Here is a 17549-nt window from a genome sequence, read left to right on the forward strand (position 1 = left end):
TACAAAGCACTTACAATACAATAGCCCTGCTTTGGACAGGCTTTATGTGTGTTTGTGGAGATGGTCAGTCTATGCTCGGCCTTCTTGTGACCCCATCCAGTTCGATATATGTTTTTCTGAGACTCTTCACCTTGCTATATTACATAGTTTTGGCATGTTTATTATTGTTGCAGCAGTAATTCTGACAGAAACAATGGAAATAATAAACAAAAGTGTTTCCTATTAAAGGCACAACCTGTGTAAAATTGTAACCGAATGGTATTAAGCATCTTAGAACATGTCTGTCAAATGTTTATGCTGAATGGAGCAATTTAAACAATATCTGTATGGTCAACATTTGATGCAGGTTCATAGGCATGTGTTAGAGTGCAATACATTGAACCCTAATTGTGCATGTGTGTGTGTGTGTGTGTGTGTGTGTGAATAGATGTATGTGAGGCTAATTGTAAAGTGCTTTGTATACAAGATAAGTCAATAAGTCAATTTACTAAATAATACCATGTTAAATGTCATTCGCTGTGGGGGAGGGTTTGTTTTTGGTAATGCAGCAAGAGGAAACATCTAAAAATGTGATGACACATGTCAAATAGAGAAATACTTTGAAATTAACCGAAATTAACATTGACCACAGCTAAAGTCTTCCTAACTAACTTTAGGACAACGGCTCGATTTGGTGTCACAGAACTTTGCAGTTCGATAGATGACATTAAAATGAAAGTCGTGTTTAAATAATTTTTAATTGCTTGTTTCATGCTGGCTGTTGCATGATATGTGCATCCCGTTGATGCAGGGAGGTCTGGTAGTTTATTTTGGCAGTCGGCGCGGCGGTGAGGGATCAGTGTAATCTAAAAGGTTTTATGTCTCATTGTCCTCGGATATTTATGCCCCTGGGGGGTCCTCATGTTTTGGTTCTATCACTACTTATACTGTGTCACATTTTCCCAGTCAACAATTTTGAGCCATGGCTGTTTGTTCGTTTTCTGTGGATTTACACAGCTGGATAGTTTTTGGGGTGAAGGGGCTGGAAGGATTTAATTTGTACTTTAGTGCTCACGATCTCTTAGATGAGACCAGGTTTTTGCCACCGGCCTTGCCCTCTTCTCAGCACTGACCAGCTGCTTGGAGCTTGTCTCCAGGACGAATAGGTCCTCAGACGAGAAAGGGGGAATTAATGCCCTTTATGTTTGAAAATAGAATGTATAAGCTGGTCTTGGGATAACACAAGCAGTATAAGCGTTATATTGTATGAAATATGTTTCCTATACGTCAAAGAGTTAGCTGTTCTGTATCCAACAGACGTCTGTTCATTAAAGTGGAGCTGAAGTGTCAGATTGTCACAGAATATTTAGCTTAAGATCATTAATTGTATTATGTGTTAAAATGAAGACTGGTCTTGTGGAGGTCAATACAACATCCTGCCTATTAAATTGAGCAGATCCTTACTGTAAAATGTCTGAGTACAGGTCAAACTGCCAAGCTTGTTTTGTCAGTTACATTTCAAGTGGAACTTAGAAGCATTTGTACCTCTGTACCTCTTACCCATTTATCACTGAACCCTTCATTTCTTTACTTTCTTTTTCACTTTCTGCCCTTTTTACGATAACTTTTCTCTCCAACTCGTCTCCTCAAGAGTGAAATATTTTTATTCACTGACATATTTCTGCTGCCTTTTTGCCTTATTTTCTCTCTGTTTCCCTGGATACCTTTTGTCTCTGTGTCTCGTGGGAATTTTGTTGCTATGTATTTGTATGTTTTGTTCACACACATGTTGTTATTTCACATCTGGGGAATCTTGAGCAGATGTTTTTGTGTAATTCAATATAATATTATTCATGCTTCTCTGGTCTATCAACCAAGATACTGACATGATTTGATCCTACAAGTGGCCTACTTTATATTAACAGACAAGAACAGACGCATTGTTTTGAGTAAATACTGTATGACGTCACATATAAAGAAAACGGTAGACTCTTCTCCAAGTTTACAATAGGCGTTAAGTAATATTTTCCTTGTTATTGTTCTACAAGAAGATGCAAGCCTTGTTTTGCTGAACTGTGACTGCAGCTTGTTGTGTCAACACTATGAGGGATTGGACGTTTTGTAAAAAATACAGTGGTAGGATACTCGTTAATAATTACTTGGGATCATCTCTCAGTCTGTCTGTTGATTGGTTTACAAGACATTTCTCACTCACTATAGCAGGGACTTCAGTTAGCAGAGCAACACTCTTGGATTCAGGGCTCTTTATTATCTGTGAGAATGTAGCTGAGATGTTCATTTCATTTGGATAGTTGTTAAAGGTAACACGTTACATTGGTAAATGTAACTGCTGATCAGTTGCTAAGCTGGCAACAATATTGTGTTCTGCATTAGAACATGTTAAACATTTGCTCTGGTCACTATGGTCTGTGTAATGATAAAAAATGCTATTACATTCCTCGTGTCTCAATGACGCCAGAATCAGTGTTTTGAAGATTGACTTTTGACAAATGAACGTCATTAGAATTTTGTATGAATGTTAACAGATGGAACACTTGCCCTTTGTTTGTCCTATTCATGAGAATATGAATTATAATATGCTGTTTATTTCAGCTGGCTTTGATTATTTAGATGTAATTTCTGTGATTCCAAGAAGTCATGTAAAAGGTGGACTCCTCCACTCCAGTCTTTTAAAGAACTGTCACTCTTGCTCAGTGTGCTTTATTTTGATGTAACCGGGTCATTTGGACAGGAGTTTGACTTTCTAGCTTGTTAGACCACTTTTAACAAAACCGATATAAAACAAACCATAAGTGATAAACCTAGAATACTTTTCAAATTTCGGATATTTTTTTTATTTAATCGTTTATTTGAACAGGGACAATGCACATTGATGAACACTTTCATCAAATAATGCTTCAAATGTAAATATACCGGATTTTAGCTTTGAGCTAATTTCCATCCGTATAGTCACTCACATACAACATATAAGAACATGACATTTATAAACATAGCAAAAATAAATACATGATATGCAGAAAGAGCATGAGCAGCATACACAAGCATTAACCACATGGCAGTACAATGTAGCAGCAACAACATATAAACTGCAAGAGAAGATAAAATAGCTACCTAAAGTGCATTTAGCGGTGATTGCACGTCTGTTTGTTTCTCAACCATTCTTTGAGTTGACCTTTAAAACGATTGAGAGTGGGACAATCCGTATCTCAGTTGGGAGGCTATTCCAGAATGAGCTGCCTTTAACGGAGAGGACATTTTGTCCAAAAGTGGTCCGTCTGTGGTGGACTTCAGTCTCCTCTGGTTTCTGACCTATTGCAGCGTCCAGTGTGTTTTTTGTGGATGAATTCCCCTAAGGGAGGGGGGGCCAGTCCATGTAAACATTTATAAATAAAGCACATACTTTTAAAAGACTTAAAATTGTCAAAACTCAAGAAATTGTATTTTTCAAGGACCGTACAGTGGTGGTATGAATATGGCTTTCTGTCAAACACCTTGATAGCTCTCTTGAACAGCTGTTCTATGGGTTTCAGGTTTGTGCCACAAGCAAACGACCAGTTTTTAAAACAGTATTCAATGTGGGATAGAATCATACAGTGGAGGTATGATTTTGCAGCATTGACAGTTAAGAAAGGTGTCGTTTGTTTAAAATGTTCCAAGTTGAATTTAATGGTATTGGATACTTTCTTAATATGTTTCTTAAAAGTCAAGTTCGAGTCCAATATGACTCCAAGATACTATATGATCAATGTTAGACATGTTTGCTGCCAGAGATCAGCTTTGGTGTGGTCAGTGTAACAGAGCAGAATGAGTGTTTCCAGTGAAAAGGATCACATGACACCCACTAGGCCCGACCCGGACATATGGCCGTGCTCCTAGCCTTAGGTCTTTAGGAAGGGAAGTAGACGTATGTAACGTTCCGTAGGCCAGACTTTTTCTTTTGAAAACATCTGATTGATAGTAAAGAAAGAACGTTTCCTGATTTCACATACAGTTCATTGTTTCCTTTTTGTTCATCTCTGTCACTAATCTTAAAAAAGAGAACTTCAGATCTTCTTCAGAAAAACATAAATGGATGATGTGCTGTTTGCATACACTTTTAGAAACGCTTTTCATGGAATTGTGTTTGATTCTGAACGTGAATGTAAAGAAACAGTATTTGGTTTACATGAAAGGAGTGTCCTGAACCCTTTTTTAAACTGATTCACTGAATATTACATTTGAAAAAATGTGTCCTTAGAGGTTTCGGGTTTTAGTTAGATATTCGATGATGATACTGTCAAAAATAACGCATGTCTTTTTTAGTAAAAATACATTTGTCTGGTTCTGGTTCTCAAAACGTTTCCCTTTTGTCTACCTCCAGATATCAGAGGACTTCCATTGTGATCTGAACTCAGAACACTTCAAAAACTTCTTGAAACCTCACACTCCACATGTGGATCAGTCTACTCTCGCCAGATCTGCCATCTTCTCCATCACCTACCCTTCCGCAGATATTTACCTCGTCATCAAGGTTTAAATAACTTAGTTGTACACCAGAATTTGTTTTAGACACCCTGTTTTTCAATTAAATGTTGCCTTTGTATCTCATGCTCTTGCTGAACATATTCCCTATACTGCAACTATGCTAACAAATGATGGATTCTTGTGTTTTAGATTGAAAAGGTTCTTCAACAGGGAGAGATCAGTGACTGTGCTGACCCCTACATGACACTGAGGGAATGTGACTCTGCAAAGGTAATGTTTGCAGAGCAATTATGGTTGTCACTAAACAGTCAAAACACAAAGAAGATTTTGCCTTTTACTAACCTCATTTTAAAATTTTCTTTAAGCATACTATGTTCCTATAGTTGAAAGCATTTATTGTATATATTTTAAAAATATTACTGAATTTTATTTGGTCTTTCAGAACAAAGACAAGCTTGAGAAGCTGCGAGGTCAGGCGGAGACGTTCTGCCAGAGGCTGGGTCGATATCGTATGCCGTTTGCCTGGGCAACCGTTAACATCATGGAGGTCATCTCCACTGCTACCATAGACCGTGATGTCACAGACTCTGACAGCTTAAAAGGAGGTGTGTGCTTGTGTGTGTTTGTCCTAATGAAATGGCTTTGTTTGACAGTAAAACCTTGTTGATGACTTTTGTGTGCATTTCCATCGGATAGAGCGTTTGATAGCTGTGTGTGTATCATATGACCCTTGACCTTTACACTTTTTTTTGCAGGTAAATCCAGCAGCATTGACCGGAGGGCACAGCTTCCTAGGAGGAATTCTGAACGTTACAATACCATTGATGATCAATGTTGCAACGTTTCTGGCTTCAAGCCTGCCACCATCACTATCAGCACCATCTTTAAACAGGTCGGAATGCCACGCCAACAAAGAGAGACTCTTATTTCTTCAGCTGCGAGATAAAGTGTAAAGCTAGTTCCTTGAGACACAAGATAAAGTGTAAAGTTAGTTCCTTGAGACACAAGATAAAGTGTAAAGCTAGTTCCTTGAGACACAAGATAAAGTGTAAAGTTAGTTCCTTGAGACACAAGATAAAGTGTAAAGCTAGTTCCTTGAGACACAAGATAAAGTGTAAAGTTAGTTCCTTGGAAACAAGATGAAATGTAAAAGACATACATGCTTTTGCTTGAAGCCTGGTCTTTCATTCTTTGATCAAACATCCCTTTCCATAATGTTCTAACATCATTTCTGCCTTAAAGCCATGACATTGGATAAAGATAATCAATTGTCAAGCGTTGACTTCACTCTTACAACCAACTATAACATTTATGTTAGAGGCAAAGGCTTATTATGTGTCTAACTGTGCATGTGTTTTTCCATGTTTGTGTGTTTTTATGTTCTTGTTTGTGTGTCAGGAGGGGGATCGTTTGAGTGATGAAGATTTGCTCAAGTTTTTGTCTGAGATCAAGAAAACTTCGAGTCCACAGAGGAGAGTCAAGACAATACCAGGTCATTTCTCTTAACACATCTACACTCATTATTTTATTGTTTATATATATATAGAATAGTCCTACATAATGAAAATAAGGATTATTTGCATTCTTGCAAAGGATTTGAGAGGATTGATGCAAATGTGATATTCGTGTGTTACATATAAAGTCATAGCAGCCAGTTAGCTTAGTCTACAAGCAGGTCAAAGACTGTTTTTTCTGCACAAAGGAAAAGTGTAGAAACAAGGTTTAAGGGGAGGTTATTGGCCAGACAATTTCTTGTATTGTTGCCCTGACTGCTTGATGTTGCAACAAGCTGCGACTAGGAAGTTACTGCACCTTGACAAGAAATAGCCCAACACATAAACCCATGTAAACTACAACATGTAGTTTTCACACTTTTTAACAATTAAACTATTAAGATATCCATTTAGTTTTATTTTCTTCTGCTAAGTTAAGTTAATCATCTCCTGGTTGTTGCTTTATACTAAATGGTCAGACATGAGATTGGTAATAATCTTCTAAATGCACTCTTGGGCAGATAGCGCTCAAGATTAATTGCCCCAAAAATATAGAACTGTTCATGTTCCTTTTTGAAAGGAATTTGAAGACATGACATGACGTATTTTGTGTTGTCCAGGTTCCATAAAACTGGACATGTCTCCAGTCCACGACACGCCACTGGCCTGTTTGTCCCCTGAGCTCATCCCTCTGATACCTGTGGCTGAGAAGAACATTCGGCCAACCAAAGAAGTGCTGGAGTTCCCATCCAGTGAGGTTTATGTCCCTCACAACATTTACAGGTGTGTACAACAAACTCCTTTTACTACTGTTTCACATGTATACATTACATAGTTGTAATCTAAAGCAACTCAACACTGTGGAAGGAAGCCCATGAGACTTAGAAACAAGGATTTGAAAAGCAAATCATTTGTAGCTCTAAGGGGAAAACAGGTTTGTTTCTTAGCACTGACTCTGAAAGGCATCAAGAACAATCATGCTGTACTCATCACTCAAGAGCAGCTCTTTTTAGATTTGTGCCTATTTTTAGTTATTTCCATCCAGGCTAGCTTCAACGTTGCCTCACAGTGTAACAACGAGTAGGCAGCCTGTTTGAGCAGAGGTTTAAAATCAACACGTTTAAAATGCAGTTGCATCATGTGTGAACAAGTCCTCTGCACTGTAATTATGTTCCGAGCAGTTGTTCAGAGGAATCTGTGGTATTTCCCTGTAGTCCAGTTTCCACAGATTACAGTGTCGTATTAAAACCTCAGGTTACAGTAAATCACTGTTTGTCTGGACCTTTCTGTGACATGACCGTCACCTTACCACAACTAGGTTGCTGCACGCATGGTGCCATCTAGTGATGTCTATTGGAACTTGAATATATTTGAAATGTATTAATTAAACATTTCTCTTTGTCAATGTAGGAACCTGCTCTATGTCTACCCCCAGAGGCTAAACTTTGTCAACAGGCTTACATCAGCAAGAAACATCACCATCAAAATGCAGTTTATGAGCGGAGAGGATACAAGCTGCGCCCTGCCTGTGAGTGCAGCCCTTTATGGTCTAACCTCACTGATATAACAATGAAAGTGATTTTGTCCAAAGTCAAATTATTCAAACCTAAATTATTACATACAATGAGGCTAAATTCCCTCTTTGATTTTCCCTATTGTGTTGCAGTGGAAGTATAGTAAATAAAAGAGGGAATTTTGCACTAAAAATGCTTTTACTTAAAAGATATTCACTTGATTAGACATATACTGAAGCCTTATATTAGCTTTATATACACTTTTGAATTCCATTTTGAAGACTGTATATTGGCGCCCCATCCTTTACATTGAAAGTGCATAATGAACACATATTTAATTGGCTGGTTTGAACAGGAGAAATTATTAAAGCAATTCATATCTGATTCACATGGACAGATGACTATTGTTTTTAAGATTGTCTCTAAAATTATGTGAAATGATCCGTTAATTATATTCTGTATGTTTTGAAAACAATAATTGTTTACAAGAGAAATGCACTGTCACTGCTTTAGATGAAATAGAGTCTTCCCAGATGTGTTAAATACATTTTGTGTGGTTTAATAGAAGATCATTGAATCTATAAATTCATGTTTTTTCCTCCCCTATCAATTCTCAGGTCATTTTTGGGAAATCAAGTGGCCCTGAATTTTTAAAGGAAGACTACAACCCTATTACCTACCATAACAAGCAAGTACCCATTACTGCTTTACATTACAGTGTTTGTGATGATAGCTCATACAAACAGTTTGGGTAATCTTCTTTATCTTATTGTGTCCCCCGTGCTCTGGCTCTTTGTTTCCCCCGTCTTCTCATCTCTCCCCCTACATCCTTGTCCTCATCCATCCATCTTTTTCTTTGTGTGGCTTCCTTTGTTAATCCCTATTTCTCTATCTTCAGGTCCCCAGACTTCTACGAGGAGGTGAAACTGGCTCTTCCAGCCCGTCTGACAGAGAGACATCACCTGCTGTTCACTTTCTACCACATCAGCTGCCAGCAGAAACAGAACCAGAGCGGCAGCTGCGAGACGCTCATAGGATACTCTGTGAGATTTTGTCCTTTGCTACCCAACCATTCTTCTAAATGTAACACATGCAAACCAAAATGTTATTTAACCAAACCTGCAAATCAAACCACAGCTAAAATAATTCATATTTAATGTGAATACAAATATATGTATTTACTACATAACTCAGATTACATACTTATTGTTCAATTTTCACATAGTGGCTGCCCATGCTGAATAATGACCGACTGCAGACTGGTCAGTTCTGTCTGCCCATCGTCTTGGAGCGATTGCCTGCCAACTATTCACTGCACACGCCTGAGGTATAGACATCTGTTATGTTTACATTTTTTAAATCATTCTACATGTCAGACTCTTGCTACTGTACAGTATGTGAAGGAGCAGACTTGTATTCTCGGAGGGACATATTGAAGACTGAACACGTACATGTTTATAATTCCTGTGTCTCTGTTTTCTAGAAACTTCCTCCACAAAGTCCTCCAGTCAAGTGGATGGAGAGTCACAAAGGACTTTTCAACCTTGAGATCCAAGCCGCGTCTTCTGTACACACACAGGCGAGTAGTGGTTGCACACACAAGCACAACAACACAATGACTGTTTTTCTTACCTTCTCTTTCTCCCCAAGTCTGTCAACGTGTAAATGTCCAGTCTGCTGTAGTGAGACATTCACCCTTGAGTATTACATGAACCCTGTCTTGTTACTCTTGTTTCTTTGTATGTCTCATTCATTTTCCTCCTGTCGTTTCTTACTTTCTGCTTTAACTACATTGTAACAAATCATCCCTTTTTCTGAACCAGGACAACCACCTGGAGCGGTTTTTCACCCTCTGCCATGCTCTTGAGGGAGGAGCTACATTCCCGCTGCGGGTCAGGGAGGAGAAGATTGCAGAGAACAAGCTGGAGCACGAGCTGAAGCTCAGCATCATCTCCCTGTCCTCCTCCAGACTAGAGCCTCTGGTCCTCTTCCTCCATCTGGTGCTGGACAAACTCTTCACCCTCATCATGCAGCCCATGGTCATCGCTGGCCAGACCGGTGAGGAGCTGTTGCTGCAGAGAAATGGACACACTATTTGTTACAAACATTTTGTCCACATTTTCTCAAGCTTAAGTAATATTGACAGACATGATACTTCTGAACAATTATTGAACTTCAAAATCAATTTCACAAGTTGGAAAAGAAGAATTATATTGGGTCAAGCATTGATTGTAGGTTTTTAACTAATGTTGTTTTTCATTGTTAATATTTTCTGTTTAATGTGTTTGTATTTAACATTTACTTTTATACTGTTGGTAATGTTTTTCAAACATTACCAACAGTATATAGGTATACTTCTGAAAGTTCTACTTCTTTCTAATCAACAATACAAAAATACTTGACTTAAAATGCAATAAAACATCAGTGCATATACATTTTCTGTCAATTAACTAGTAGATTAAAAATAATTATCTAAAAACGAATTTCTTGTTTTTATATGCAGCTTTCTGTAAATCAGTTTTAAGACCAATATTGATTATTTGTTGATCATAATACTTTGGATGGTATTGTGTCTCATTCTGTTTCCCACAGCTAATCTGGCCCAGATAGCCTTCGAATCAGTGGTGTCTATTGTCAACAGTCTTCATAATAGTCAGGAGCTGATCAGGGACCAGCAGGGTAGGAACAGCCTCTTGGCAACCTACCTTTACTGGGTGTTTCGTCTGCCTGACCCCCCTCGAGAAGCACCGAATGCAGGTACTGTTATTATTTATTTTGGCGATTTTTCCTTTGATTATATTTGCTATCATTGCCGTAGGAATTAACAATATATATATATGTATGTGTTCATGGACCTGTGTTCAGATTTAGGGAGTACACCATCTGCAGAGAGCCGATACAGCACCATGGGTCGGGCCACAGCTGCCACAGTCGGCTCTATGCTTCTTGAATCCAGAATCCGCAGCAGCAGTAACCCTGACATCCCCGCTCCACACACTTCTGCTGAAGATGCTGAGGTCAAAAACATCCTCTCTTCCAAGGTATGGAGGTTTTCCATAGCAAATCTCCTGAAATATATCCGTAGATCCATTAGGCAATATGGTTTGTGTCATATAAATTAAGCTAAGTTGTGAAAGCTTTTTAAGGGTAATAAACATGGTTTTAAAAACTATACGATCTTCACTTAAAGTCTTTATTCCACCAGGCCAACATAATGCATGCGCAGTGCAATATGTAGATTCCCTGCCATGCTTGCAAATACACACAAAACAGTCATTTGCTATTCATCCCCACAGTACATTAGGTATTTTAATAGACCACTAGACGCTCACTCTAATGAATGCATCCATCACGTTCAATGTGATGGAACCTGTGTGTTTCTTCCTCCAGGGCTACAACATTCCAGGCAGCCGCATGTCCACCATCGTGGATTTAAACAACCACCAGAACTCCACAGGAAACACCAGGCCCTCCAACAGAAAGGTACTAATGTTCTTCTAACTAATGTTTTTTCTGTAATTATAGATCCCTTTAAAGAGAAAAAAGTACTTCTTACTATAAAAATTGGTCCTGAATTTGACATCAGTGAGACTCGAAACATCTTACTGCACAGAGAGCTTCACGCCACCATTTCCCTTTTGTTACCACAAGGTGGCAGTGTGACACTGAAAACGCCAGTATATCGGTTTTGGGTTTGGTCAACATTTTTCCTGTTGAAAGCTCAGCCGGTATTTCTAAAATTAATTCATATTGCTTTTCAGTATCATTCTTACAGATGCTCTATTTTAAAAAACATGCTTATTCCATTAGCTACCAAAGGGAGGCTGTTTCTCACCAGAGTCTGTGTATTTTCTGTCTTGCAGCAGTTTCACGAGGAGTTGGCCCTGCAGATGGTTGTCAGCACTGGGGTCTGCAGAGAGAATGCGTACAAATATGCCTGGTTCTTCTTTGAGCTGCTGGTCAGTGTGCTTTTCTATGTATTTACAGTGGGTGGTTTTATGATCGACACTTAGCTCTATGAGAAAAAAGTCTAAGACTGCTTAGGGTGTTAATGATAAATGTATGAAGTAATAAAAATGACTCGCACCGAACAAGCCATGAGCTTGTGGCCACACACCTTAAAAGATGGATGAAGGTTTTATTGTGTGGTGAACAAAAGGGCATTTTAAAATAAAGGCATTCTGTAATATATCAAGCCGATGGACAATGTATCACTCTTTTTGGAGGTTTTGAAGTATATCATCACTCACATTCGCTCTCATCCTTTCAGTTCATCTCACTTATTTATGTTTTTACTTTAATAACTTCACTACAGGATGCTCATTTTTACTTACAAAAGGTATCTTTTTTTTAATTTGAATGAAAAATGAGGGTAAAAGAGGGTGATTAATAATGAAACCTCACTCTTATATTAACTTCTATTTCCATAGTTTTCCCTCTTTTGTTATCATCTGTTGTTTCACATTTATCATGTGTGTGTGTTGATGTGTGATTGCTCAAACAGGTGAAAAGCATGGCTCAGCATGTGTCTGAGCTGGACAAGCAGAGTGTCCCTAGGAGAAGTCGTTTCTCTGACCGATTTAAAGATGACATCACCACCATTGTCTCAGTGGTCACAGCTGAGATTGGGACCATCCTTGTAAAACAACAAAAGGTTAGGAATATGATGATGACAATACATTTTGCTCATCAATATTTTACTGTGTAAGAAAAATACAAACCCAAAACTGTACACTTTGCACTTCCTGTTCTCCTGGGCTCTGGAGAGGCAGTTTTAGTACATGTTGTCAGGGAATTGGAAGTGCTTATTAGATGCCTGTGTGGAATTAAAAGCTCAGCTTGCACAGTTAGATGCCTGGCAAGATCCAGTCATTGCAGCTTACTGATGTTTTTCTGTTGATTGTTTTAGGAAGTAGAGCAAGCAGAGAAAGTCAACATCAGCCTGGCCTTCTTCCTCTACGACCTGCTGTCTCTCATGGATCGAGGATTCGTCTTTCAGCTGGTGAAAAACTACTGCAACCAGGTAGAATAACACTGAACACAAACCGAAATAATTCATATACGGTATATATTTTTAAATAGAATAATTCAGTAAGTGGGAACTATTTTATTGAGTTTTTTTCACCTTGAGGGTTAATGTATTTCTTCTGAAATTATTATCATGTATTCATTTTTAATACGTTTTTGCTCAATATCCCCTCTAGATGTCAGCTAAGAGTGTGTCAATGCCAACATTGATCAGCATGCGCCTTGAGTTCCTGCGAATCCTCTGTAGTCACGAGCATTACCTCAACCTGAGCCTCTTCTTCAGCGGCCCTGCCTCCGCTCCTGCCTCACCGTGTCCCTCTATCACCTCACAGGTCTGCACACTTCTCAGGCAAAACCCTTGTATATTTGTAATACACACATTCAGGTAATTGGTACATCATTCAGAGTAAATACTTCAATCTGATACAGTAAAATTGTGGCAAGTCATGTTTATTTATAAAGTCCTATGTGTGTAAACGGTTTGTTTCATAATCTGTACAGCATTGGACACTCTCTAAATGTAGAACCCTGTTTGGAAGTATTATCATCAGGGCTGCAATAAGTGAGCTGTGTAAATGTTTGGGCCATCAAGCTTTTACATTTGCAATTTGAAGCAAACACATCTAGTCAAATTCAAACACAAGGAGTGCTAAGGAGAATTGAAAAGGGGAGTGTGGGGTAGTCATCATATGAAGTGGATGAGTTTAAAAAGTACTTTGCTTTGCATTTAGGAAAAAGATCTTACCCTATTTCTGTTCCTGTGCTCCACTCAGAGTTCCAGCTCGTGTAGTTTCCAGGAGCAGCAGAGGATCCTGGGGCTGTTTGAACTTTCTCAGGAATTCAAACAGCAGCACTACCTCACCGGTCTGCTGCTCACAGAGCTCAGTGCCGCCCTAGACATGGAGTCAGAGGGGTATGGAAACACAGACACCTTCAAGTCTTTACCTCCTTATTACCTTGGTATCACAAAACTATTCAATCAAATGTTATATCCATTTTATTTTATGGCACACAATAGAGAAAATCACAGAACCTACAAGCATGCATACTTGCTGAGGAATATTGTGCATACTGTATATGCTTTGATATGGTCACATTCTAATAAATAAATAAACTTCCACATGGGCCAATGAATATATATAACATCTGTTAGTGTTTAAAAATGTATATGTCTGACTAAACTGTTGGATTTATTGAAACTTTTCAAATGTGTATGTTTGTTCGCAGGGGAAAGGTCCAGAGAAAGGCCATCAATGCTATCTACAGCCTGCTGTGCTCCCATGATCTCGACCATCGCTGTATTAAACCTGAGGTCAGAGCGAAGGTGTCTGCTCTCTACCTCTCCCTGGTCGGGATTATCATCGACTCCACCAACTACCTGGACTTCACTGGTATACAGTACATACATACAAACACACACCCCCTGTGGTATAAATTACAAACAGGCTCATATAGTAACATGCAATTGAAGTCATAGTTGGTTTGTAAAGGTTATTTCATCTGGTCATTTAATTTGTCGCATAGATACATGTATGTTCCTAGACTCCAGTTTTTCATGGTAGAGTAAACACAAAAGTTGCCTTGTTTAACAATAACCCCACAACATTGTGTGCAAACTTAGCCACTCTAAAGAGTTGGTGATATGTTTTATTATTTCTATTATTACCCTACTCCCTCTAAAGATCACATCACTTTGCTCGATAGCCACTTCATTGGCTATGTTAAATGTTAAATGTCAAGATACTGCTTCCTACTTTTAAGGCCCTGAACTCTGAACTTCATATCTACACACCTTTCTGTTCTGTTAGATCTTTTTATGCTATCCCACTCATCGTACCATTGTGCCACATGTGTTAGTGCTCGCTCGCTACGTCCATTCTAACTTTAATATGGACTCAGTGTCAAACGTTTATCAGAGTAAATGCTGGAATGTATTCCTGTATGCTCCAGTCCTCATCTTTAGCATATTTGACGCGTGTTTGTCTCCCTAGTTTCTGACACGCGTGGCGGGAAAAACAAGACTGGCGGACCTGAGGATGACCTTGAAAATGTCCCACCCATCAATCAGTCGGTTGCCATGGCGATTGCCGGGAATCCCTTCAACACCCTCGGAAGGAATGCTCTCGTTTCCATGGCATCCATGGTAATATTCCGAAATCATTTCTTCATGATAACTGATTATAGCAGGCTTTTCATTATTTTCAAAAAGTTCAAAAGTGCATGCGTGTGTGTGAGATTGTATCTGTGAGCATTCTGCCTCCTAACAGGTGAGCTGCACCGGGGTAGATTGATTAGCTGTCAGAGCCACACACAAACTTCATCCATCCTGAAAAATCGCACACGCACACTCACACACGTCTGCGGGAGATGTTTTATGGGAAGGCATTGCCATCATAAGTGAACAGGGTCGTCCTACCTGACAAACACATCCATCAAGTGTAGCTACAGCAACAACACAGGCACTAAAAAAGAATGTCGCCAATCTCCCTCAATTCCTCTGCTTCACTCAAAAAGATGAATCAGGCCCTTGTAGGTTGTTACATGAAATACTGTTGTGGAAAAACTGAATATTGCACAACTGAGCCATCTGCCTGGTATCCATCACAAATGCAAACATGGCGCTTGTTCCACATTTTCAGGCAGTTCCCCTTCAAACAATGTTAGCAACAGAAATGCTTTTCTTTCACATGAAGCACATTTAAAATAAATATACTACATTCTCAAATAAACAAGTGATATTTTTGATTATGTGCTACAAATATTTGACGTTGGTTCCGTTGAGCTTAACTCAAGTCGTGCAGAGAAACAGAGACCTGGATCCAGTTCTAGATGGGACACCTAGAGCACCAGGAGGTTAATGGCTACATTTATCAAAGCTGCCACACAGCGAAGTAGCGGCAGCCCTTTGTAGTAGCCATTTATCATCCCACGAATGAAGGTAAATTAATCTGCAGTAGATTTAACACCTATTAAGATGTGGAAAAGAACCATACTTCATCGAAGCCAGAGTGGATTGAAGTGACCGGCCATGTTTGTGGTTTAGAGAAGCTTGTGAAAGATATACGGTTAGTTTGTCAGAAACACTTTTTTATTTGTATTTATGATTCAATGGTTAGAGCAGGAGACCACTACTGACAGTGTTATGGATGTGTTTCTTTGTAAAGGTCAGCTATGCTACATTTATGAATGTATGTGCAGTAAAAAGTTTTCGATGGAACTATTTCTCTGAATATCTTTTTAATTATAATATACATTGAATAACATTTACGGATGTTTGACACACTTCTTAAAACCTGTTTTGTATCACCTTTTTTAAAGATGTACTACTGTATCATGCTTCATGTCTGTCTCTCTCTCCTATCCTTTTTTCCAGCAAGGTAAATCCGTAGCCACCCTGGCAGCTGACACCAGTCGCCACCTGTTGGTGTGTTTCCTGTGGGTGATGAAGAACGCAGAGAGGAGTCTGATTCAGCGCTGGACTATAGAAATGCCTCCCTCACAGCTCAACAAGCTGCTGGAGCTCCTCACTATCTGTGTGTCCTGCTTCGAGTATGGGGTCAGTTTGCTCATCAGTGCCGTTTTAATGACTTATAATAAATAATTGTGTTTTTATATAAATATACAGATGAAAACTTTGTATGAATGTAAAATGTTTGCTGCTTTGTTTTTGTACCTGGCGAATATGCGTTTGTAGGGAAAGCAGAGCGGTGACAAAGTGAGCACCCAGGCCTTGCAGAAGTCTCAGCAGGCCAAGCTGCAGCTGGAAGAAGCCCTGCTGAGAGGCATGGGAGCCCGCGGAGAGATGATGAAACGAGTTGGAGGTATTGTGTCGTCTTTCCATTTATTGGATACTTTTTAGGAATTGCTTTACTCTTTCAAATTGACATCTGTGTTTTTTCTGAAATATGGAAAACTCTTCAACTGGAATTTCTTTTAAGAATCTTATCTCTATATAATGAATGTGTGGTCGGCAAGTCACTGTAAGATCCAATTTCAAGAGTCAGTCAGGAATTGTGTACAAGGTGTACACAATGTCTGTTCTTTACAATTAGAATCTTTAACGCGGGTATAGGATAGAATACAATAGAAAGCCTTTATTGTCATTATACAAAAATATTCAATGAGATTTTGTAGTGTATCCCTGTCACAGTGCACAAACGAAACAGACAATCATAAGATGGGTAATAAATCATTAAAAGCAAGAAGCTATAAAGTGCATACAAAGAATGGTTGTGTGCATATGAGTTGACTAATTAAATGATAATGTATGGTCTAGTAATCCAAGTAATTGTTTTTCATTATTGTGAAAATACAGCTGTCAATTCGTTGTCAGGATTTTTTTATTCAAATGATCTTATTTGCTTCTTGAACTGCAATATTCTTTTGATCACAAGACATTATGTTGCATGAATTCCTATAGTTTAATGTAATGTATTTAAACATATGCTATACATTTCTCACTGGCTATAGGCTTAACATTATCAATTGCTTTTGTTTCTCACACAGGAATGGATAGGACCATGGGTCAGAGAGAGAACCTACGATGGAGGAAAGACCTCACTCAGTGGAGACAGACCAACGACAGACAGGACAAGTAAGTAATAACTGTCTACCATTTTTCTAAATTCCTCTTCTATCCTACTTGCTTTATCATTGTCTGTCTTTTTCTCTACTTTCCGTTCTTCTTTAAATATCTGTCATCCTCTATCTCTACCGTTCTTCTTTAAATATCTGTCATCCTCTATCTCTACCGTTCTTCTTTAAATATCTGTCATCCTCTATCTTTCTGCCATCAGGACTAAAGCAGAGTTGGACCAAGAGGCTATGATCAGTGGAAACTTAGCCACTGAGGCTAACCTTATAGTGCTGGACCTGCTGGAAACCATTGTACAGGTCAGAACACTCACACACTGCACCTATGCAATCATTCAACACTGAGCGAACATGTACACATAAGAATGCGACCCAGTCCATTGGCATTTTGTATTCACTTAGTTAGTCAACAAGAGAATTTCTTTAATCAGCAAACCCTTTATAGAATCTGTTCATT

At 38.8% G+C, this 17549-nt stretch overlaps 1 protein-coding gene across 2 annotated transcripts in view; it reads left to right on the forward strand.

The window, feature by feature from the left end:
* dock8 (dedicator of cytokinesis 8) overlaps positions 1-17549 on the forward strand; it is a 50304-nt gene that overhangs the window by 18887 nt on the left and 13868 nt on the right. For both annotated transcript variants that reach the window (XM_079687387.1, XM_079687388.1), the window contains 26 exons: positions 4361-4510; positions 4654-4734; positions 4907-5069; positions 5220-5356; positions 5863-5956; positions 6578-6740; positions 7368-7485; positions 8089-8159; positions 8370-8514; positions 8697-8798; positions 8955-9050; positions 9295-9529; positions 10064-10228; positions 10337-10512; positions 10862-10954; positions 11335-11430; positions 11976-12125; positions 12381-12494; positions 12676-12831; positions 13273-13412; positions 13727-13890; positions 14491-14642; positions 15873-16055; positions 16194-16320; positions 17006-17093; positions 17296-17392. In XM_079687387.1, coding sequence (XP_079543513.1) covers positions 4361-4510; positions 4654-4734; positions 4907-5069; positions 5220-5356; positions 5863-5956; positions 6578-6740; positions 7368-7485; positions 8089-8159; positions 8370-8514; positions 8697-8798; positions 8955-9050; positions 9295-9529; positions 10064-10228; positions 10337-10512; positions 10862-10954; positions 11335-11430; positions 11976-12125; positions 12381-12494; positions 12676-12831; positions 13273-13412; positions 13727-13890; positions 14491-14642; positions 15873-16055; positions 16194-16320; positions 17006-17093; positions 17296-17392 — 3456 coding nt within the window. The remainder of the gene's footprint in view (positions 1-4360; positions 4511-4653; positions 4735-4906; positions 5070-5219; positions 5357-5862; positions 5957-6577; positions 6741-7367; positions 7486-8088; positions 8160-8369; positions 8515-8696; positions 8799-8954; positions 9051-9294; positions 9530-10063; positions 10229-10336; positions 10513-10861; positions 10955-11334; positions 11431-11975; positions 12126-12380; positions 12495-12675; positions 12832-13272; positions 13413-13726; positions 13891-14490; positions 14643-15872; positions 16056-16193; positions 16321-17005; positions 17094-17295; positions 17393-17549) is intronic.

The sequence above is a fragment of the Notothenia rossii genome (assembly GCF_949606895.1).
Source record: "Notothenia rossii genome assembly, chromosome: 6".
NCBI lineage: Eukaryota > Metazoa > Chordata > Actinopteri > Perciformes > Nototheniidae > Notothenia > Notothenia rossii.